The 22,999-nt window shown below is 48.1% G+C and overlaps 1 protein-coding gene across 1 annotated transcript; it reads left to right on the top strand.

Annotated features, from left to right (window-relative positions):
- Positions 1-263: 263 nt before the first annotated feature.
- PABPC1L (poly(A) binding protein cytoplasmic 1 like) lies at positions 264-22,083 on the top strand (the record flags this gene model as incomplete). The annotated part of the gene is made up of 14 exons (XM_081096569.1): positions 264-456; positions 2,781-2,974; positions 6,682-6,797; positions 8,847-8,986; positions 9,136-9,230; positions 12,174-12,320; positions 12,563-12,658; positions 15,787-16,056; positions 17,039-17,123; positions 18,056-18,193; positions 18,704-18,810; positions 19,881-19,974; positions 21,479-21,609; positions 22,006-22,083. 14 exons carry the CDS (start codon positions 264-266, stop codon positions 22,081-22,083), a joined length of 1,884 nt encoding a protein of 627 aa, XP_080952695.1.
- Positions 22,084-22,999: the final 916 nt, after the last annotated feature.

The following is a 22,999-nucleotide window of genomic DNA, read 5'->3' as shown; positions in this document are numbered from 1 at the left end:
GTCTACAGCCCCACCCCAGGCCAGGTGAGGGCTCTCCCGCCTCCGGAGGCTTCTAGAACGCTGAGGGGTCCCAGGTGGGGCCCTAAGAGGGGAGGGGCCGGAGCGTGGGTGATTGGCACGCGGGCGCCGAAGGGTGGTAAAAGAAGGGGCGGCCGCGCAGGGACGGAGAGTCCCTTGCTTCCTGCGCGCCCGCCGCCGCCGAGGTTCCCGCCCGAGAGACGCACGCGGGGCGCGGGGGCCGGCACCTCGTCCCCCCGCCCACCATGAGCGCCAGCGGCCCGGGCTTCCCGCTGGCCTCGCTCTACGTGGGCGACCTGCACCCTGACGTGACCGAGGCTATGCTGTACGAGAAGTTCTCGCTTGCCGGGCCCATCCTGTCCATCCGCGTGTGCCGCGACGTGGCCACCCGCCGCTCGCTGGGCTATGCCTACATCAACTTCCAGCAGCCGGCCGACGGTGAGCCGGGGGATGGGGACGGACGGACTGGCGCACGGTGCACCCACGGCATCTCGGCCGTCCGCTCTGCCATCTCTGCTCCTGCAGCTTCAGTTTTGCAGCCAGGGAAACGGGTCCAGAGAGCCCCCTGAGGCCCTGAGCAGGAGCTAGCGATTAGTGTGTGCCTACTGTGTGTTTTCCTGGTGCTCCAGTTTGTAGAGGGGAGACATTAAGGCCGAGTGGAAACATCCAAGGGCTTTAGGGCCAGGCAACCGTAGGATTAGGAAGCCAGCAGCTGTGTGACTTTGAGCAAATTACTCAACCATTCTGATCTTCCCTTGCCTTTCTGAAAAATGGGGAGCGGACCTGCTTGATAGAGGGGTTGGGAGGAGGAGAAAATTCAAAGCACCTGGTGAGGACGATGTGGGAGGCGACATAGGTAACGAGTAGGGAAGCCAGGGGAGCTGGGTGGGGCTCGGGCTCTCCCGGCTGCTGACACCAGGTCTGCACCAGGCGCTTTTCCCTTGGCAAGCCCAGAAAAACCGCCTCCACCTTAGGCTCCACAACCCGTTTCTCAGAGCTGATGGGATTGATTAGCGCTTGCGGGGTGGGTGTGCCCACACCTCTGGTGAGAGTTTAAGAGCCCCGGTTTTGTTCAAGTTTTTCCACTAGGGTGTGAGCTTGAGCAAAAGTTCACACTTGACACTTCATCTGTGAAATGGGAGCTAAGGCTTGGAAGGAAAACTGTCTATGAAGGCTCTCCAGTTACAGCGGTTCTCAATCTGTGGGTCGCGACCCCTTTGGCGGTTGAACGACCCTTTCACAGGGGTCGCCTAAGACCATCCTGCATATCAGATATTTACATGACGATTCATAACAGTAGCAACATTACAGTTATGAAGTAGCAACGAAAATTATTTTATGGTTGGGTCACAACATGAGGAACTGTATTTAAAGGGCCAGAAGGTTTGAGAACCACTGCATGGGCTCAATAAGTGTAACCTAAGAAAAAAAAAAGTAACCAGCATTCAGGTGCAAGACTCCAGAAACAACCCAAAAAGGCTTACTCTGCGTCTGCTGGGTGGATGGGGAGGTTCCCCTCCAGCTGGGGGTTTGCTGGGGTGGTTCAGCCTGTTTCCCAGGGGATGACTGAGCTGGATTCCCAGGGGACTTCTCCTTTGCTCTGCTTTCCCCACCCACTGCCATTTCCAGCTTTCTCCAAGTTCTGCACACCTGACCTTTGGCCAGACTTCATAGATGGGGGAGCTGAGCTCCAGAGAGAAGGGGTTTAGCCCTGGGTGTTCATTGGTAGAACTCGATGGAAAAACCAGACTCCACTGAGTTCTGCACAGTTCCTGTCCATGCCTCTGAAGGTAGAGGAATCCTTTAAGGAGGGGACAGCATGTTACCGGGCAGAGGTAAAGGCCATAGCAGTCCAAGAGGACAGGCATAGGCTGCTGTTTTCAGACACACTGCCTTTTGCCAACCATCTGTTTTGTGCCAGGTGCTAAGGACAAGGCACCTCGCATACCTTTTTAAAAATATATATATATTTCTTTATTGATTTCAGAGAAGAAGGGAGAGGGAGAGATAGAAACATCAATGATGAGAGAGAATCACTGATTGGCTTCCTCCTGCACGCCCCCTAGTGGGGATCGAGCCCACAACCCTGGCATGTGCCTTTTGCCGGAATCAAACCCAGGACCTCCCAGTCCGCAGGCTGACGCTGTGTCCACTGAGCCAACCCGGCTAGGGCGGCACCTTGCATACCTTATTTAATTTTCAGCCTGTCCAACAACCTAGAGGTAGGTGTGAAAGGGTGGTTAATATCATCATCATCATCATCATCATCACTACTTTTTGAGGCAGAAACCAGCTCAGAGAGGTGATGTTTGCTTCCCCCAACATCCTACTACTTGGGATCAAATCTCAACTCTGCTGCTCAGCACCTCTGAGCTTGAATTTCCTCTGAGTGCTGCCGCCACCGTTTGTCACAGAGGCCCTCCTTTACATTTTTATCTACTCGGTGTGCTTTAGAGACCACAGTAGACCTGGCTCTGCCACTGATCTTTCCCCTTTCTGAATCTCAGTTTTCCCTTCTGTAAAATGGGGGTAGAAATCCATGCTCACAGGGCTATAGTGAGGAGTTGAATGAGATGCTAAAAAGTGGGAGGAGTTCCATACACTAACTCTTATCCCTCCTGAGCCTTCAGGCTCTATCTCCAGTGAGACCCAGACACTGGCTCTTTTTTTTTTTTTTTGGAAGGAGGCTCCCAATTACCAGTAAGCATCTGAGGGCTCAGGGAGTCCCTTAACTTGCTCCTTTCTCTTCTCCTTCTGTCCAGCGGAGCTGGCACTGGATACAATGAACTTTGAGGTTATCAAAGGCCAACCCATTCGCATCATGTGGTCCCAGCGAGACCCAGGACTTCGAAAGTCGGGTGTGGGCAACATCTTCATCAAGAACCTGGAGGAGTCCATTGACAACAAGGCCTTATATGATACCTTCTCCACCTTTGGAAACATCCTGTCTTGCAAGGTTGGTGTGCCCTCTTGAGGGGGTCTGGGTCGAGTACCTGTGTGGTAGAGGTATTCCAAGCAGCACCTCACTTTATAGTATATGAGGTCTTTTCAGTTAAGCTCTAAGTTCAGCAAGGACCGGAATGGAAGTAATGCTTTCAGTTTCATCTTCACATACCTATCAGAGGCCGCCTGTGTTTCAGTCTGCTCTTGCTGTGTAACCACCCCAAAGCTGAGTCACTGTCAGCAGCCATTACTTAGCTTATAATTCTGCAGGTGGTGATTTGGGCTGAGCTCAGCTGAACAGGTCTGGCCTTGGCTGGGCTCCTTCACGTGCCTACGGAGAGCTGGGTGGCTCTGCTTCTAGGCAGTGGTTGGCTGTTCGCTGGCACACCTCAGCTTTCCTCCCTATGGTCTTTCATCCTCCAGCAGGCTAGCCCGTGGCAATGGCGGGGGCCTGGAAGACAGAGTGGAAGCTCACCAGGCCTCTTGCGATCTAAGCTTGGAACTGGCACACAGTCACTTCCAATGCATTCTATTTGCCAAGCAAGTCACAAGACCCGATTCAGAGAGGACATAGAAATTATAGGACAACGAGTGTGGCTATAGGAAGGCCGTTAATTGAGGTCATCATTGCAATCAATGGCCACATCTTGTTTTTAAGATTTCTCTTATAATAGAGTGGAAGTTCCATAAGAGTAATGGTCTTGTTTTTATTTACCTTTGTATCCTGGTACCTAGAATAAGATTGGCACATAGTAGATGGCTCAATAAATATTTAGTTCCATTTTCCCCAGTCAGCTGACACTTTAAGAGTTTAAGAATTTCCTGAAAGAGTCAAATGGGAGTTCCATTTTTAACTTTAATAGGAAACGCCATACTGTTTTCCACAGTGGCTGCACCAGTCTGCATTCCCACCAGCAGTGGACTAGGGTTCCCTTTTCTCTACATCGCCAACACTGTTGATTTGTTGTTGATAGCCATTCTGACAGGTGTGAGGTGATACCTCATTGTTGTTTTAATTTGCATCTCTCAGATGATTAGTGACTTGGAGCATTTTTTCATATGTCTCTTGCCTTCTGTATGTCCACTTTGGAGAAGTATCTATTTAGGTCCTTTGCCCATTTTTGAATTGGGTTGTTTGTCTTCCTTTGGTTAAGTTGTATGAGTTCCTTATATATTTTGGAAATTAACTCTTTAATCAGATGTATCCTTGGCAAATATATTCTCCCATGCAATGGACTCTCTTTTCATTTTGTTGATGTTTCTTTTGCTGTGCAGAAACTTTTTATTTTGATGTAGTACCATTTGTTTATTTTCTCCTTGGTTTCCTTTGTCCTAGGAGATGTATTGGTAAATATATTGCTACAAGAGATGTCTGAGATTTTACTGCCTATGGTTTCTTCTTCTAGGATTTTTATGGTTTCATGACTTACAGTTAAGTCCTTTATCCGTTTTGAGTTTATTCTTGTGTATGGTGTAAGTTGGTGGTCTAGTTTCATTTTTTCTTTTTTGCATGTACCTGTCCATTTCCCAACACCATTTATTGAAGAGACAGTCTTGACTCCATTGCATGCTCTTGCCTCCTTTGTCAAATATTAATTGAGCATAATGGCTTGCATCAATATCTGGAGTCTCTGTTCTGTTCCACTGATCTATATGCCTGTTCTTGTGCCAGTATAGGCTGTTTTGAATACAGTAGCCTTGTAGTATAACTTGATATCTGGTATTGTGATTCTTCCAACACCAATCAGAAAGAATGTATGCACCCCATGTTCATAGCAGCATAATTTACAATAGCCAAGATTTGGAAACAGCCTAAGTGCCCATCAGCAGATGAGTGAATAAAAAAGCTGTGGTACATCTACACAATGGAATACTACACGGCGGTAAGAAAGAAGGAACTCTTACCATTTGCAACAGCATGGATGGACCTGGAGAGTATTATGCTAAGGGAAATAACTCAGTCAGAGAAAGATAAGTGTCACATGGTCTCACTCATATGTGGAATCTAATGAAGAAAATAAACTGATGAACAAAATAGATCTAGAGACATAGAAACAGGGAACAGACTGATGAATTTCAGCGGGAAGGCAGAGATGGGTGGGCAGAGGTTAACCAGGGGGAATTTATATGCATATATGCATAGCCGATGGACACAGACAATAGTGTGGTGAAGGCCTGGGAGGGGTGGGTTCAGGGAGGAGGGGATCAATGGGGGGGAAAAAACACAAAGGGGACATCTGTAATACTTTCAACAATAAAGATAAATTTTTAAAAATTGATCATAAATAATAATACCAAAAAAAAAGAATTTCTTGAAAGGGTTCTTATGGTTACTACAACAAGGTAAGTATGCAATACCCTTAGCAGGTATTTGGCCCCAAAACGGGGACCCAGTCAACGTGGTTGAATTTGAAAGGAAGCTGGGGCTTGAATTGAAAGTGGGGGACCCTGTTTGGGGCTGGAGAGTGGAGGAGGGTATGCTGGGCCTAGATTTGGACGAATACTAGTGCAGGGCCAATTAACACATTGTATGCGGGAAACGTATTTATACGTTTTTTATAGACTAGCGGTAGAATGCGGGTAACGTATAAATACGTAAACTAAAGTTATCATAATTTTACTGAATGTTGCCATTTGCGCGAAAAATTAGCAAAAATGGCCTGTGCCACCTGTTAGCACGCGATGAAAACTACTCGCAAACAATGTGTTAAAGAGCCTCAAATGTCAAGTTGATCTAGTTCTGTGGACAGCTGGAGCTACTGGAAGTGAGGTCCCAATGGGACACCGTCACAGTTCCATTTTAGAGAAAGCATCCCAGGGGTCAGCATGCAAGTTGGGTTGGGAGGCTGGGGTGGTCATCTAGGCAAAGGCCACTTCATTGAGCTGGGGCACCGGCTGCAGGGTGGGTGGAGCTAGGGACACCCTGAAATGGGCATTAGTGGCCTTCGTGCAAGTTCAACCAGAGGGATGGGAACTACATGACCTGAGGATTTTTCCCATTCTCAAGCTCTGTCCTTCTCATTTGAGTCAGGGGGCTCACGAAATAGAGGTAGGATGTTTGTGGGTCTTTTACAAAATTAAAACAAGTCTGTTGTTGAAACAGTACATAATTGATGAAGTTTAAACAATGTGAAAAGGAATGAAGTGGAAAAGAAGGCTCCATCCCTTTCAACCCTAGTCCCCAGAAATAACCATTATTAACAGTTTTCTGTGTTTCTGTTTAAAATTTTCCCTGTGTAGATGCTCACTTTCACCCAATTGGGCTTGATTTCCTCCCTGCTTAATGATATACCCTCCACATCACTCTGCGGCAGCCATATAATCTACCATGTTCTCCTCAGCTGCACACTAGCACGAATGTACTGTAACTTATGTAGCCAATCGCCTCTTGATGGATACTCAAGAGGTTTTTCTAAGTTGCTGTTAGAAACAGGGATGCAGGAATAGGAGATTGAATCTGATCCTCTTGCCCATTACCTTAGGAAGATAATTAAAAACTTGTCTGTGGTATAGAAGACCTGCGTTCAATTTGAGGACGGTACTGTGTGAGCTTAAGCAAGTGGATCAACCCCTCTGAGCTTTAGTTTCCCACCTCTAGAATGGAGTTGTTGTGTGACATAGAACTGTCTGTCACAGTCACAGAGCGAGCGCTCAGATATTAGCTGTTCTACCGGAACCCCCTGTTGGATGCTCTTCTTGTTCTTTTTCTCTGTGGCCCAGGTGGTGTGTGATGACCACGGCTCCCGAGGCTTTGGCTTTGTCCATTTTGAGACCCGTGAGGCTGCGCAGCAGGCCATCAGCACCATGAATGGGATGCTGCTGAATAACCGCAAAGTGTGAGTGGCTGGCAGAGGGGTGGACCGAAGCCGGAGGGACAGAGTCATAGCATCACCAACTGGGGACCCATGCTCCCCACCACCATCTAAGGCAGCGGTTCTCAACCTGTGGGTCGCGACCCCTTTGGCGGTCGAACGACCCATTCACAGGGGTCGCCCAAGACCATCCTGCATATCAGATATTTACATTACGATTCATAACAGTAGCAACATTACAGTTATGAAGTAGCAACGAAAATAATTTTATGGTTGGGTCGCAACATGAGGAACTGTATTGAAAGGGCCAGAAGGTTGAGAACCACTGATCTAAGGGCACCAGGCACTGAGCAGCAGCCGGTATTCTTCCTGGCAGTGTGACCTCGGAAGAGGGGCTTAAGCTCTCAAGGACTCCCTTTCCTCCAGTAAGAATGGGACTGCTGATACGTGCTTAGAGGATTTTTCTGAGGAGTCAATGAAGTGATGACTCTGAAGGAATGGCCAGATCATCAATGGACTCGGCCTTCTCAGCATGCCTGTGCATTTTTTTCTTAAGCCTTTTGTGTTATTTCATGGGATTTTGGGATGGGTGGGAAAGTAGGCATATGCTTAGCCGGCCATCTTCATACATATCAGTTTGGCATCATCCCCACTTCACAGATGGGAAAATTGAGATGCAGATGCTGGAGAGAATCTCTTCTGGCAGTGCCCCTCCCCCAGTTTTGCTTCTGTGCTTCTGAAGGCTCAGCCCCATGCTCAGTACTATGGAGCGATGGTGGCTTTGAGCTGGGAGATGCCTGGAGAGTCACTCTGTCCAGGGTTTCCCAGGGGAAGCTTCTGTCAACTGAACAGTGGTGGGCTTTTCCCAGAAGGATGTTATTCTGTTAGCTACCATGTGTCCAGGTTTACCTTTGCCACTCAGTTTTCTTCAAGTGTTAGTGCCAGCTACAACTTGTTTGTGCTAAACGTGCTATAGATACTATCAAATTTTCTTATGCTTGGTTTTGTTTTGTATTTTTCTTTTATTAAAGAATATGCTTTGCCCTAACCGGCTTGGCTCAGTGGATAGAGCGTCAGCCTGCAGACTCAAGGGTCCCAGGTTCGATTCCGGTCAAGGGCATGTACCTGGGTTGCGGGCACATCCCCAGTAGGGGGCGTGCAGGAGGCAGCTGGTTGGTGTTTCTCGCTGATCGATGTTTCTAACTCTCTGTCCCTCTCCCTTCCTCTCTGTGGAAAATCAATAAAATATATTTTTTAAAAAAGAATATGGTTTCATTGATTTTAGAGAGAGAGGAAGGGGGGAGAGAGAGAGAAACATTAATCAGCTGCCTCCTGCATGCCCCCTACTGGAGCCTGCAACCTGGGCATGTACCCTGACCGGGTAATTGAACGGTTGACCTCTTGGTGCATGGGACAAACGCTCACCCAACTGAGCCAACTGGCCACAGCAGTTTTTGTTGGTTTGTTTGTTTTCTTAATCTACGATACTTTCCTAGGTGTGTTGACATGAACTTGGAGATTACAATTTTTAAAGTGAATATTGTATTTAAGTTATTTCAGTTTCCCCACAGCAGCACTAGCATGGATTATGTCTGGTTCTCCCACTACTGTTTCCCCAGTGTACGTGGTAAATGAATGAGCAAATCCCTGTGGTGTGAGTTTGATCCCCAGTTTTACAGGAATGAGCACTGAGACTCAGAGAGGTTAAGGAACTTGCCCAGGGTCGCACAGCTAGGCAGCTGCAGAGTGAGGATTCAAGTGTGACTCCCAAGTTCATGCTCTTATCTCCTGTACACTCAGCTGCCTGGTGTCTGGTAGGACTTCCCTGTGCATTTGCCACAAGAATTAAGTCTTCTTAACCTTATGCTGGAACATGGAATCTCAGCTGCAGAAGGTGGTCAGGCCTTGGGTATATTCTAAGTAGTATTGCCCTGCCCAGTCTTCTGATGAGGGGATCAGAGGCCAGAAGCTGGTAGCAATTGGCTCCAGTGACCCAGGGTTGTGGGATGGGCTGGGATGGAGGTGGGGGTGGCTGGTGGCTGGCAGCTGCCTACCCTGTGGGTGTGTCCACAGCTTCGTCAGCCACTTCAAGTCCCGACAGGAGCGGGAGGCTGAGCTGGGGGTTCGGGCCATGGAGTTCACCAACGTCTATGTGAAGAACCTGCAAATGGACATAGATGAGCAGGGCCTGGAGGAGCTCTTCTCCCAGTTTGGTGAGTGTGTTTCCCGAGGGAGTTTGGGGTCCCTTTCTCTTCAGGCTGGGAGGAAAGGCCCTCCTGGGCTTTCTGGAGACTTGTGGGAGGAAAGGGGAACACCTTGGGGCTTCCGAAACTCCCCTTTGAGCCAGGTTGGTCCTTCCCAGGGAAGACGCTGAGTGTGAAGGTGATGAGGGATGACAGCGGCCACTCCCGAGGCTTTGGCTTTGTCAACTTTGAGAAGCATGAGGAAGCCCAGAAGGTAGGAGCCTGCCTCCCCATCGCCCTGCTTCATGGAGAAGGTGCTGGGCCAGGACTAGGAAGAAGGGAGGTCGGGAGCAGAGGGCTCCGGCTGCCTGTGGAAGGAAAGGTCACATGAGCCAGGGCCCTTCCTGCCTGCGCTGAAGGCAGAAGGCTTCAGCCTCCTCCGGGACTTCCAAGCCATGTGGCTGCTTATTTTATAGGTTCTTGCTGCACAAGAGGTAGAAGGGGCCTTCGAGACAGCCACTACCCTCTTCTTGAATTGATTGGGGGATTGAGGCAGGGAGGGAAGTGCTATGCTATTTCTTGCTTCCAGGCCTTCGTAAATGCTGTTTTCTCACACTTGCCTTTTCCTGCAATTTAGACCAGTGCTGTCCAATAAAAATGTAACGTGAGCCATATATGCAATTTAAAATTCTCCGGTAGATTAAAAAAAACAATTTCCAATAGCCACATTAAAAAGGGTAAAAAAAGAAACTGTGAAATTAGTAATATATTTTATTCAACATAAACATTTTCAAATGATCACCACGTCAATGAGCATTTAATATAAAAACTGAGATTTTTTTTTTATATCCCCTTTTTTGTACTTAATTCTTTGAAATCTGGTACCTCCAGCACAATTCAGACCAGCCATATTTCAAGTGCTTAGTAGCTGCATGTGGCTACTGAGTACCTTATGGGACAGCATAGCTTTAGGCGATTTAGTGCCTGTCCTTTGGGTCTCATACTTTCCCTCCTTCACGAAGCTGCCTCTTCCTGTTATTGCTTGTGATACCTTCTGTCTCTCTCCATTAGTAGTACATGAACAGAACGGAGAGTGTAGTCCTAGCTGGTTTGGCTCAGTGAATAGAGCATCAGCCTGCGGACTGAAGGTCCCGGATTCGATTCAAGTACATGCCCGGGTTGCTGGCTCGATCCCTATTAGGGAGCATGCAGGAGACAGCCAATCAATGATTCTCTCTCATCATTGATGTTTCTGTCTCTCTCTCCCTCTCTGAAATCAATAAACATATATTAAAAAAAGAAGAAAAAAAGAATGGAGAGCAGAGGCTGGCTCTGATTTCACCATTAAATCTCTAGTATTGTAGCTGTCAGTAGCTACCAGATACATATTTGCTGAGTGAATGAATGGTACAAGGTCATACAATGACAAAGCTGGAATAACAATGTTATATTTGGCCTCCCAAAAAGCTCTTTATGACCAACCATAAAGCTCTTCCCATGGTTGCTGCCCCTTTAAGATTACCGGACATGGAAGAGCTCAGCTCAGGGTGGATTCTGGCTGGAGACCTGGACCCTGGTGCCATCTCGATAACAGCCTCCTCTCACTGAGCACTTAGCACGGGCCAGGCACTGTGCGAGGGGTTTTGCATACATTCTCATCTCCCCCCACTAATATGGGCTCTGCTGTTATTATTAGGTTTCATGGGTTGTATTAGGTTCCACTGGGTTAGAATAAACTCTTTCTGACTCTGAAGTTTTGTTCTTAAGTAAATGGTTCCTTTGAAAGGTAACTTCTTGTGTGTCCTTGGACAAGTCCCACCCTCTCTCTAGGTTTTGTTTTCCCCAATTGTAAAATGACAAGTGGGAGTAGATGGATGAAGCTGCAGGGGTCCATTAACTCCAAGGTCTTAGAGAGTTTGGTAATGACTTTTAAGACTGCTGTAGAACAGATAGTTCCTGGGTCCACCATGTATATTTACATATATTTGCACATTTAGGCAGGAAAGCAAAAGTCATCATTATGTGGAAGTATTTACTAATGAACGGACCACTGCAAAAGTCAGTTCCCTTCAACATTTCTCTTCACTAACACCATTATCTCATCCTAACTATTGAGCCAGTACACACATAAGTCTGCCTTTTGCAGATTTTTGCAGATAAGTCCATGCAAATTCAGGTCAGTATAAATGGATTGCAGAGAGAAGTTGCATATCTCACAAAAGATGTAGAGCTTCATGCAATCAAAGCCACTAACAAGTTAGGGTCTGGTAAGCTTAGGCCAGTTAACTGAAGAAAAGCAAAATCAACAGGGCTAAGACACCAGTGTTTCTATTTATTTATTTTTTAATATATTTTATTGATTTTTTTACAGAGAGGAAGTGAGAGGGATAGAGAGTTAGAAACATCGATGAGAGAGAAGCATCGATCAGCTGCCTCCTGCACATCCCCCACTGGGGGTGTGCCTGCAACCAAGGTACATGCCCTTGACCGGAATCGAACCTGGGACCATTCAGTCTGCAGGCCGACGCTCTATCCAGTGAGCCAAACCAGCCATGCTCACTTGATTTTTAGATTCACTTGTTGATAGATGTGTATTTGTTGTTCATAATTTTTATCTTTACCTTTTTCTTCTTCCTCTTCTTAAAGAATACCTTTCAGCATTTCATATAATACTGGTTTGGTGGTGATGAACTCCTTTAGTTTTTTCTTATCTGTGAAGCTCTTTATCTGACCTTCAATTCTGAATGATAGCTTTGCTGGGTAAAGTAATCTCGGTTGTAACCAGTGTTTCTAAAACAAAAGTTCTCATAATTAGCAAAAGGATTCTTTATGCTGCGAAATCCAACATGAAGTAAAAGATATTGATTATGCTCTCATGCCATTTTGAAAGAATTATGCTTGCTGCTTTGCTTTTAAAAAATCCGTGTGTAGGTAGTTATAAACTGATTGTCAAATATGGGAAACTGCAAATTTCCCTTTTTAAAATAGAGTCAGAAGAAAATTTTAAAAAATCTACAGTTTACTCTGAAATTTTGTCCCATGTTTTTAAAAAGTGGATGGCCTTTATCCTGGTACTAATGATTCTCAGCTGACAAGGCCAGCCTGGTTGGCAGGTGGTCCCTTCTAAACCCGGGAGGTGGGACTAGAGGCCATGGCTAAGGCCAGGGCCTCATCGGGGGTGGTTCCCAAGCACTGTCGCTCCATCTTCTCTGCACAGGCTGTGATGGACATGAACGGGAAGGAGGTGAGAGGACAGCTGCTCTATGTGGGCCGTGCCCAGAAGTGGGCGGAGCGGCAGAATGAGCTTAAGCGAAAGTTCCAGCAGATGAAGCAGATGAAGCAGGACCGGCTGAGCCATTACCAGGTGAGGGCCCTGAATGTGAGTCCTTCCTCTAGCAACCCCACCCACGTCCAGGAACTAGGCTTTAGGGATTGTGGGGGCTCCAGCTTCCAGGTGAGGGGCATGCTGTGTGATTGGTGGGGTACGTGGGTATTGTGCGGGGCTGGGAACAGGAGGCTTGGAGACCAGGGCTTCCACTGCCCCCCACACAAGTCAATCAGGAGCGTGGGGAGGAAGGCATATCTAGCAGTGTCCTTTCCTCCCAGGGCGTGAACCTGTATGTGAAGAACCTGGATGACTCCATTGATAATGAGAGGCTGAGGAAAGAGTTCTCTCCCTACGGCGTGATCACCAGTGCCAAGGTGAGGGCTGTGGGTGCCCACAGTGGACAGATAGCCTCCCCCTCCCAGGCTCTCACTCCCCACACACCCCTTCTTCCTCCCATGGCCTTCAGGGAGTTGGTACGGAGCCACACCTTTTGGATTTTGGGGCCATGTCTGACCCCATTGGAGCTTGTCTGCACTGGAGGGAAAGAGGATGATAACACAGTCCCAGTCACACAGCTGGTCTTATTGGGGCCCACTGAAACCTTGGTTCATTCAACAAGCATTTATTGAGTGCCTACTATATGCCAGATTCCAGAAATTCATGTCTTAGCATTTCCATTGACTTTGTTGTCTGGTCTTGAACAGTGATATACCCCTTCTGAGCCTCAGTTTCTCCATCTGAAAAATGAGAGGGTTGGGCTGCTATATCATTCTTTATCTATTCTTCATTAATTAAACATTATTAGCACCTGAGGTGTGATGATTGGCTGTTCTACTCAGTAGCTCTGTGACCTTGAGCAAATGTCTTCTGAGTCTCATCTATAAGATGAAGGAGTTGGGCTCACTGGATGCTTCTTCAATGCTGACGGCTCATTAAAATCCCCTAGGGCAGTGGTTCTCAACCTTGGCTGCACATTAGAATCACCTGGGAATCTTTTTAAAATCCTGATTTCTGGGCCTCATCCTCCGGAAATTCTATTTCTTTGTTACTAATGTTGTGGCCCCACCCCATAACAAAGAAACAATTTCCGGAGGATGAGGCCCAGAAATCAGGATTTTAAAAAGATTCCCAGGTGATTCTAATGTGTAGCCAAGGTTGAGAACCACTGCCCTAGGGAGCTCCTAAATACAGACACCTAAGAGAAATTGCATGTAGATTCTGAGGGTAGGGGCTGGGCATTTTATTTATTTTCTTTAAATATGTTTATTGATTTTAGAGAGGAAGGGAGAGGGATAGAGAGATAGAAACATTGATAAGAGAGTAACATGGATCAGCTGCCTTCTGCACACGCCCCCCTACTGGGGATCGAGCCTACCACTCGGGCATGTACCCTGACCAGGAATTGAACCGTGACCTCTTGGTTCCTAGGTTGATGCTCAACCACTGAGCAACACCAGCCAGGCTCTGAGAGTAATTTTAAATGCATAAAGGAAAATTCATAGGATTACAAAAACAATTATATTGAAATAATTATCAAAATACTAAGGTGACAGCAGTATGTGCTTCTTTATGAATGTATCAAACTATAAGATCTAGTGGAGTAGCAATTAGCATAAAAGATATTTGAGATCAGCAATAACGAAAATGAAAATATTTTTTCTTCCCACAAAAGTCACATTTTTTGTTCTTACATTCAAAATAGAAGGAAAGGCTAATATGAAAATACAGATGCCATTTTTCCCCCGTTCGAGTTTACAGACCCCCTGAATCCCATCCATTCACCTCCCTGTGGATCTGTGAACTCTCAGGTCAAGGCAGGTAGCAAAGTACAGTTGGAAAATCACTGATGTAGAGAATGGGCTCTAATAGAGCAGATTCAAAAAATTATCTCAATTCTGTTGCTCATGGAGTAGGTGAGCAGGGCCAGTGTCTTGACCCTAAAAAAGATTAAGAACCCTAAATGTAATGTGGATTGGATCCTGGAAGAGGAAAAGAATATTAGCAGTAAAACTAGTGAAATCCAAATGAAATGTCCAGTTTAGTTAATAGCATTGTAGCTTATGTAGTTGATAGTATTGCACCAATGTTACTATGGTAGTTTTGACGAATGTGACATGTTAACATGGGGAGGCAAGCTCAGTGAAAGAATTACAGCAACTCTGTACTATTTTTGAGACTTTTCTATAAATATAAAGATATTCCAAAATAGAAAGTTATTTTAGTTAAAAGGTTAAGAACCTCTTCCCCAGATGTTGAAAGAACTTGGCTCAGGGCCTTGTGGAGGCAATGGGGTTTTACTGGATGGTACATTGGCTGAATGTGTGACCCATTGGCTGGGTGACCCTGGACAAGTCACTCTCTCTCTTTTTTTTTAATGGTAAAAAGGGCTTTTATTTCTACTAAAAAGATAATTAACAGGTTAAAGCACCAGAAGTAGAAATTCAAATTATTTTCATGTTCCTTACAATTCTCTTTATTGGAGTCTCTAGGAAATATAGCTGTTAAGAGCACCCTTTTGATGTCCATAATTCACAAGTGAAGTTGTATGAGTAGTTAGGAAAACCCAGCCCTAGCCAATTTTGCTCAGTGGATAGAACATTGGCCTGCAGACTGAAAGGTCCCGGGTTCGATTCTGGTCAAGGGCACATGCCTGGGTTGTGGGCTCAATCCCCAGTAGGGAGTGTGCAGGAGGCAGCTGATCAATGATTCTCATCATTGATGTTTCTATCTCTTTTTCTCCATCTCCCTTCCTCTCTGAAATCAATAAAAATATATTTAAAAAAGAAAGAAAGAAGAAAAACCCAAGAAGTGGTCGAAATGCAGATTGTTTTCATCATAGTGACCTCAATGGAAATATTTAAGATGGTGGCCCTGGCTGAAGAACCAGCCCTAGTCTTAGATTCTTAGCAAACTCTAGACCCGTGGTCGGCAAACCGTGGCTTGCGAGCCACATGCGGCTCTTTGGCCCCTTCAGTGTGGCCACAAAGTTTCAATCACACTGTACGTGGTATTTTGTGGAAGAGCCATACTCAAGGGGCCGCAGTTTGCCCACCACTGCCCTAGACTATCATCTCACTTCATGATAGCCCCTCTGAGGATGGTATATACATTTAATTAAGCCAGCTTCCCACCACAGCCTAAGAAAATCTTTCAGAAAGAAAATTGAGAGAGAGGAATATATTCTGAAATGCAGCTCTTCTCCCTAATTCTGTGAATGGTCTGTGCACTATGAGTAGCTGTCAGTCAGCAAGTAGACTGGTCTCACATCTGTCACTCTTGAGCCCCACTTTCCTCACCTATAAAGTGGGAGTCATAGTGAAGTGAGGAGTGTCAAGTATCTGGCATGTGGTGGGCCTCAGTGAATGTGGGGTGACAGGACACCCCGATAGTAAGTTTCTGCTGGCCCTGCTCAGGCCAGGCTGGGCCCCAGGGGAGGAGGGGAACTGGCCCTAGGAGTCTTCCTTCCCCTCCCCCAGCAGCCCTTGTCTTGTCTTGCTTTTAGGTGATGACAGAGGGTGGCCACAGCAAAGGGTTTGGCTTTGTGTGTTTTTCCTCTCCAGAAGAGGCAACGAAGGCCGTGACAGAGATGAACGGGTGCATCCTGGGTACCAAGCCACTGTACGTGGCGCTGGCTCAGCGCAAAGATGAGCGGAAGGCTATCTTGACCAACCAGTTCATGCAGCAGCGCCTCTCCAACGTGTGGGCCCTGGGTGGCCCCCTCTTGGGCTCTTTCCAGCAGCCCGTGAGCTACTTCCTGCCCACCGTGCCCCAGGTGAGGGCCTGCCTGCAACCTGACAGCCAGGAGGAGCAGGAAGAGAGCTTCAAGGCAAACATAGTTCCCCGCCTGCTTCTGCCTGAAACAACAGGTGGTTTTCACCCCATTTCTAAAAGGGCTGATGAAAACCCTTCTCTAAGAGTGCCGCTGTCAAACAGAGCTTCCATGTGGGGGAGAGATTTGTGAATGGTATGCTAAAAAGATCCTTTGGTCCAATTTAAGTTTGGGAACTACTGCAGTAAACAAAGGAAGCATAGGTTTCTTTACACATGCATTGCTTTTCCCTACTGTGCCCTTCTGACTTCCCAAACTGACAGAGTGGGTAGCCCTCCCCCACCTTGAGTGGCTGTTTTTGCAGCGTGCCTGCTACCATCTCTGAGGGGCCTGGTTTGGGAAAGGAGCTCAAAGGAAGTAGAAGGTTTTAGCCACTAGAGCAGGGGTGGGCAAACTTTTTGACTCGAGGGCCACAATGGGTTCTTAAACTGGACCGGAGGGCCGGAACAAAAGCATGGATGGAGTGTTTGTGTGAACTAATATAAATTCAAAGTAAACATCATTACATAAAAGGGTACGGTCTTTTATTTCAATAGTTTTATTCATTTCAAACGGGCCAGATCCGGCCAGCGGGCCGTAGTTTGCCCACGGCTGCACTAGAGGCTCCTAGAATGGGGACATTCCTGCTCCTGTTAGCAACTGCTTAAGCCGGCACAAGTTTCAGCAGGACGTGTCACCATTTTATCCAGGTCATTGGGCCAGTGTCTCTGATAAGAGGAGGACTGAACGTGAGATCTTGCCCCAAAGAGTTGAGGGATAATGGCCATCCCAAAATGGGAAGCAGGCCTTCATCCCAGCTTTGTGGGTCTTTACTAACCAGCCCCCTGGGGGGACAGTGGAGCTCCTGCGGTGACATCCTTGGGGGGATGCAGTTTCTCACTCTCCTGCTGCAGCCCCCTCACCTGGGTCTTCTTCTCCCACACAGCCTCCAGCCCAGGCTGCGTGCTATGGCTCTGGCCCACCTGTCCAGCCTGCCCCCAGGTGGACGGCCCAGCCACCTAGACCCTTGAGTGAGTGATCCAGCCCCTCCCAACCATGAGTGTGGGACCCGTGGGGTAGTGTGTAACATAGTGGTTAAAGAACACGAGTTTGGGGGTCAAGCCTGGCTCTGTCACTTCCTAGAGTGTTCTTCGGGGTGAGTAACTTCCCCCGGAGCCTCAGTTTCCGCTTCCGAATGTGGGCCTGCATGAGATACGTGTGTGCGCACCAAGCACAGGGCTGACCCCGTGAAAGGCTCGCATTCTCTTCAGTCAGTTCGCACTATCTACAGTCTGGTTTGTGGCCGAAAATTCTTGCGAAGCTGAGAAATGAAACTCCTTTGGCCGCGTGGCTGATGAATGGCTCTTCTCTAAGAGTAAAGGTCACCTGATTTGAAACTGCCTAGGGCAGTGGTTCTCAACCTTCCTAATGCTGCGACCCTTTAATACAGTTCCTCATGTTGTGGTGACCCCCAACCATAAAATTATTGTCGTTGCTACTTCATAACTGTCATTTTGCTACTGTTATGAATCGTAATGTAAATATCTGATATGCAGGATGTATTTTCATTGTTACAAATTGAACATAAAGCAGTGATTAATCACAAAAACAATATGTAATTATATATGTGTTTTTCGATGGTCTTAGGCGACCCCTGTGAAAGGGTCGTTCGACCCCCAAAGGGGTCGCAACCCACAGGTTGAGAACGGCTGGCCTAGGGGGATGAAGAGTGTGATCATGATGCCTGTGCCTCTGAGGGCTCTGGGGAGATGGGAATTGAGTTGTAATAGGAAATTGCCACACACCCTCCCTGGAGTTCGGGGTCTGCCTGAGGCGAATTCACTCATCTTTCTGCTGTGAATGTTCTGGTTCCCCTTCCTCACCCTGGCACCGTCAGGGGGTGGTGTGCTGCTCTGATGAATAATCCCCCTTCCTGCCAACCTTTCTCTTTCCATGTTCTCAGTACCACAAGCCCCCTGCTCTCCAGCTGCCTCAGTGGCCTGGCCACCAGCCACGTCTCAGCACTCCCCGACCCACATCAGCAGTGTCAAGAAGGCCTCTACCCAGGAGCCACCCCAGGTGTCCTACACCCAAACAGTGGGTGAGTGTGGGCGGGGCCAGAGGAGTGGGTGTGCAGGGGGCTGGGGCTGGGGCAGGAGCTTGGTGCTGGGTTGGCACTAGTGGGGGTTGGAACCAGCCTCCACGGTGACCTTGCCCTTCACCCTTGGAGAGCAGGGCTGACTGAGGCTGTATAGCACAGTAGTGAGTGTGGACTCCAGAGTGGTGCAGGCCCAGTTCCCGGGGTTCACGTACTCTGTGGCCTTGCTAACTATTATCGGATTGCCTCATCTTTAAAATGGGGATGAAGACAGTTTTCCCCTTTTGTTGTGTGAGTGAATGAGATCCTAAGTGCCGGGGCTTAGCACCAGATCTGAACTTAGTAGGTTCACAGCAACAGCTATGAACAAGGGCACAGATTTTGACTATAGGCAAGCACCTGTGGCAGATGTTTGTGTGTCTGTGTGCTGGGGGTTCTACATGAACGCTCGTCTTTAGGCCTTATCGCTGCAGGTTGCTGCCAGGCCCTAAGGTCCCTGCTTATTTCTTACAGCCAACATTGGTACCCAGACCTCTGGCCTTGGTGAGGCAGGATGCTCTATGCCAAGTGGGCCTCTCCTGACACAGAGATATTCCTTGGAGACACCCAACACCCATGAGGTAAGGCTGACCCAGTTGCTCTCTGAATCTGGGCTCCGGGGTCGGGTGGGGGTGGGGGAGGGGCTGCTAGAACCTTGGCTAAGACATTGACCCTCTCTGGACCTTTTCTTGGCTTATAAAGTTTCGTTTATTAGCAATGTACGATCAAAAAGTGATTACCCTTACTAACAGGAGGGAAAGGGCCAGGACTGCATTTTATTAGTTATGATTTGCTTTGCCTGGGTTATTACCAAAATTAATTTGGATTCCCCTAGTACTTATGTGTTGAGCAGCAAGGATGTGATTAATCAAAACAGAACTGAAGCCCTGACTGGTTTGGCTCAGTGGATAGAGCATTGGCCTGCGGACTGAAGGGTCCCAGGTTCGATTCCGGTCAAGGGCATGTACCTGGGTTGCAGGCAAATCCCCAGTTGGGGGTGTGCAGAAGGCAGCTGATCGATGTTTCTCTCTCATCGATGTTTCTAACTCTCTATCCCTCTCCCTTCCTCTCTGTAAAAAATCAATAAAACATATTAAAAAAAAAAACAGAACTGAAAATATCTCCTGTCATTATAAGTTTAAAGGCTGTTTATTTATCTCCCTGTACCCCCCCCCCCCAAAAAAAGTCTCAAACTCAGCATTTTCTTCTATCTAGAATTTCACTGTGTATGCTTGGAACTGTTTCTTGCAAAGTGAACACGAGTAGTCTTTAAAGAGCAAATGCTTTTAATGTGGTCAAGATGTGAAAGGTCAGAAGTATGGTAGAAATACGGCCATAAAAGCTACTGGGTCCAAAGTTCTTTTATTGGGCACAAAGTGATTAGTAAGGTGTGGCTTCGTTTGGCAACATGGACTAGGGGCCTTTAGAGGTTCCTAGCACAGTGGAAAACATCTGCGTCAGAGTGTAACTTTGCCGTTCAGTCCACCATGCCCTTGTTGGGGACTCTGTCCCACCCAATTGTCCATGCCTTGCCCCTGCTCCCCTCTTCCAGAGCCTTCCTGGAGGCCTGTGCTCGCCTGACAGGGTGAAATATTTTGAGGCCTTGCCCATCCGTGGTAGTTAAGGCATGTGTCCCCGGCACCGTGTGCAGGTCCAGGAGCCTGCTGTGTGCATCCCCGGACAGGAACCCCTGACCGTGTCCATGCTGGCCGCAGCACCACTGCACAAGCAAAAGCAGATGATAGGTGAGTGGCTGGTTCCCCTGCTCTGGGGCAGAGGAGGGGGGCTGGGATCTGGCTAGCCTGGTGGGGAACACCGAGTGGAGGTCAGACATGAGGACAGCATCTAGCTTTGTCGCTGACCAACCTGCTGGGTGACCTTGCCCGAGTTGGGTCTGTAATCCAGGCCCCGTTCTCTCATCTTAAAACACTGGTCAAGTGAGATGTTCCTGGGGTGTCTTCAGCTTTGCTGTACTTGACTTTGACTTAGGCTAGGAGAGACCCCAGGTGTGGGGAGGTCAGGGGTCAGGTTTTGGGTTTCTGCTAGGACATGGCCCCTAAGGTGGGTGTTGCAGTTCCTCACGCCTCCCCTGACTGGGAAGAAGTTGTCGCCAGATTTCATCAGCTTCCCCAGCGGCGCCCATGACAGGAGGTGGTAAATAAATGTGCATTGGGAAAATGGACCACCATTCCCTGTCTTCCCCACTGGGTCCTGACTTCCTGGGCAATTCATCCCGTGTCTGTGACAGGCCCTCCTCAAGGGCGCCACGAACTGTTGAATGAACGAACAAGCTTGCTAGTGGTTGGCAGGTTCTTTTCTTCCAGTCCACCAAGCTCTCCTAACTCTTCTCTGTAGGCCCCCACTGCCACCACCCCATTGTTTCCTCAGCTCACTTGGCATTTTGCCACTTTATTACCTATACCTCCAAGAAAAAGTCTCAGTGGGTTTAATGGAGGCAGAAGGCTCTATGAGCAGTTCCTTGTAGACATCTTCGCTTTCATCATGGGAAGATCTCTCCCATTCGCACTCAAGGCACCCCAGCACCCCAGCCTGGCTAGACCCTCCACATATTGCCAAAAGGGCTGACCACCACCACTAGGCCCTGTCACTATAAGTATCTGATGGTGGAAGGTGATTTATCCGGTGTATTTGCCCCCCCTCTCCCTCAAAAAAGTCAGGTTCAACATGACCATATCCTGTCTAGAATCTTAGTGGGGACACTTGGAACTATTTCCTGCAAAGTGAACAAGAGTAGTCTTTAAAGTGCACCCACCTTTGTATCAGACCCCATGCAACTACTTTATATCTAGCGTCGAATATGATGCTGCAGACTGACCTCCAAAGTGGGTTTGCTATGCCCGCTTCATTTGGGAAAGAGGCTGCTGCTCACCAGGTTAAGTAAGAGGACAGTCTGGAACAGGGGTCCTCAAACTTTTTAAACGGGGGGCCAGTTCACTGTCCCTCAGACCGTTGGAGGGCCGGACTATTGTTTAAAAAAAAACTATGAACAAATTCCTATGCACACTGCACATATCTTATTTTGAAGTAAAAAAACAAAATGGGAACAAATACAATATTTGTATTTGCATGTGGCCCGCGGGCCGTAGTTTGAGGACCCCTGGTCTGGAAGGAGCAGTTCAGGGACAGCCACCCAGATGCCTCACTGCTCCATTCCACAATACCGCCCCTGGGATGCTGGGATATCAGCCAGGTGTGTGTTCATAAGCCATCAGAGGCTGTTCCATTCAGGTGAGCGTCTCTACCCCCTTATCTACAATGTCCACACCCAGCTGGCGGGCAAGATCACAGGCATGCTGCTGGAGATCGACAACTCAGAACTGCTGTACATGCTGGAGTCTCCAGAGTCCCTCAATGCCAAGGTGGGCTGGGGCCTGGGTGGCAGAGAGCCCTGAGGGCAGGAGGAGAGCTAAGGTGTCTGCTAGATGAGCCAGCAGGCTGCTGCTTGGACAGATGAAGTTTATCTTCTTGCTAACACCTGTGGAATCTGAGTGGGTTAGAATCATAGATGATTCTCTGCAGCTCCATAGGCAAGGTTTTGGCACAAAGAGCTGTGTTCTGGGTCACGATTTCCCCAGCTGTCCAGCAGTGTACATCTGTCTTGAGAAGGTGACTATGGGTTTCTGTCCTGGAAGCTGGCAAGCAGCAGTCAGATGAGGGCTCTGCAGAAATGCTGGGGAGGGAGGGACCTGGGGAGGTCAGGGCTCTCCTGGGACCCTGCTAGGGCAGCTGCACTAAGTCCCTCCCACTGTCTACAGGTAGAAGAGGCTTTGGCAGTGCTTCATACAGGCTCACCAGACCATGGAGGAAGAGCAGATGAAAGTGAATGTAATTGAAACCAGGTGGGTGGGTGGGGTTGAGAGGAATGGTGACAGACGTAGCTGAACCCAGAAGCACTAAGGAACTGGGCAGGGACTGGCTGGCTTTCACAAAGTCCCTGAGAACCACATTGTGACACTGCTGTCTAGGGGAAGCTGTGAGGATCAAAGGAGAGGACAAGCCGTGTGACTGGAATGGGTGCGGACTATCAAAGGGGAGGAGGTGTTCTCTCGCTAGCTGCCCCGCCTCACCTTACTCATAGTAGGCCTGGCTTCCCCTGGCACTGCCTGGCTCCATTCTGCCTGCCTGAAGGCCTGGCTTGGTATAGCCCCTGTTCTTAGTCGAAGACCAGGTGTCTGCCATACTTGAGAAACATTTAATTTTACTTTTTTGTTCTCAGAAAATGGAATCCTCACTCCCTTGGCTGACAAGAGAACAGCGTTCCTGCTCTTGGCTCTAAGGCCCTGTGAACCATAACTTATTTCCTAGCTGGGCTGTATCTGTACCTGAGCTCTGCATGTGGAACAAAGGCTGGTCACCACGCCAGCCCATTACCTTTTTTTTTTTTTTTAGTTTATTGGGGTGACACTGGTTAACAAAGTTATAGAGGTTTCAGGGGCACAATTCTACAGCACATCATCTGTTCACCACCCCAAGTCTCTGTCCATCACCATTTATCCCCAAAATACCCTGCTACACCTTCCCCAATCCACTACTCCCCCTCCCCGCCCCATTGCCATTGCTTTGTGCATTAAAAGTGCTGCAAACTGGTTTGTCTCCCAGGAGGCCTTCTTGGGTGAGGGAGGTGGGGCAGAGCAAAGGGGAGGCTTGATTGGGCTGGTTTTGGTTGCAAGGAACAGAAACCGGGACGAGTGCTGAAGTACACCGAGGGTGTGGACAGCAGCACGGAACTGCTGGGCATGGGGCAGCAGC

The sequence above is a fragment of the Myotis nattereri genome, assembly GCF_964212035.1.
Source record: "Myotis nattereri genome assembly, chromosome: 8".
NCBI lineage: Eukaryota > Metazoa > Chordata > Mammalia > Chiroptera > Vespertilionidae > Myotis > Myotis nattereri.
Note: the sequence above shows the minus strand (reverse complement) of the source record. Positions and strands in the feature narration are given on the sequence as shown.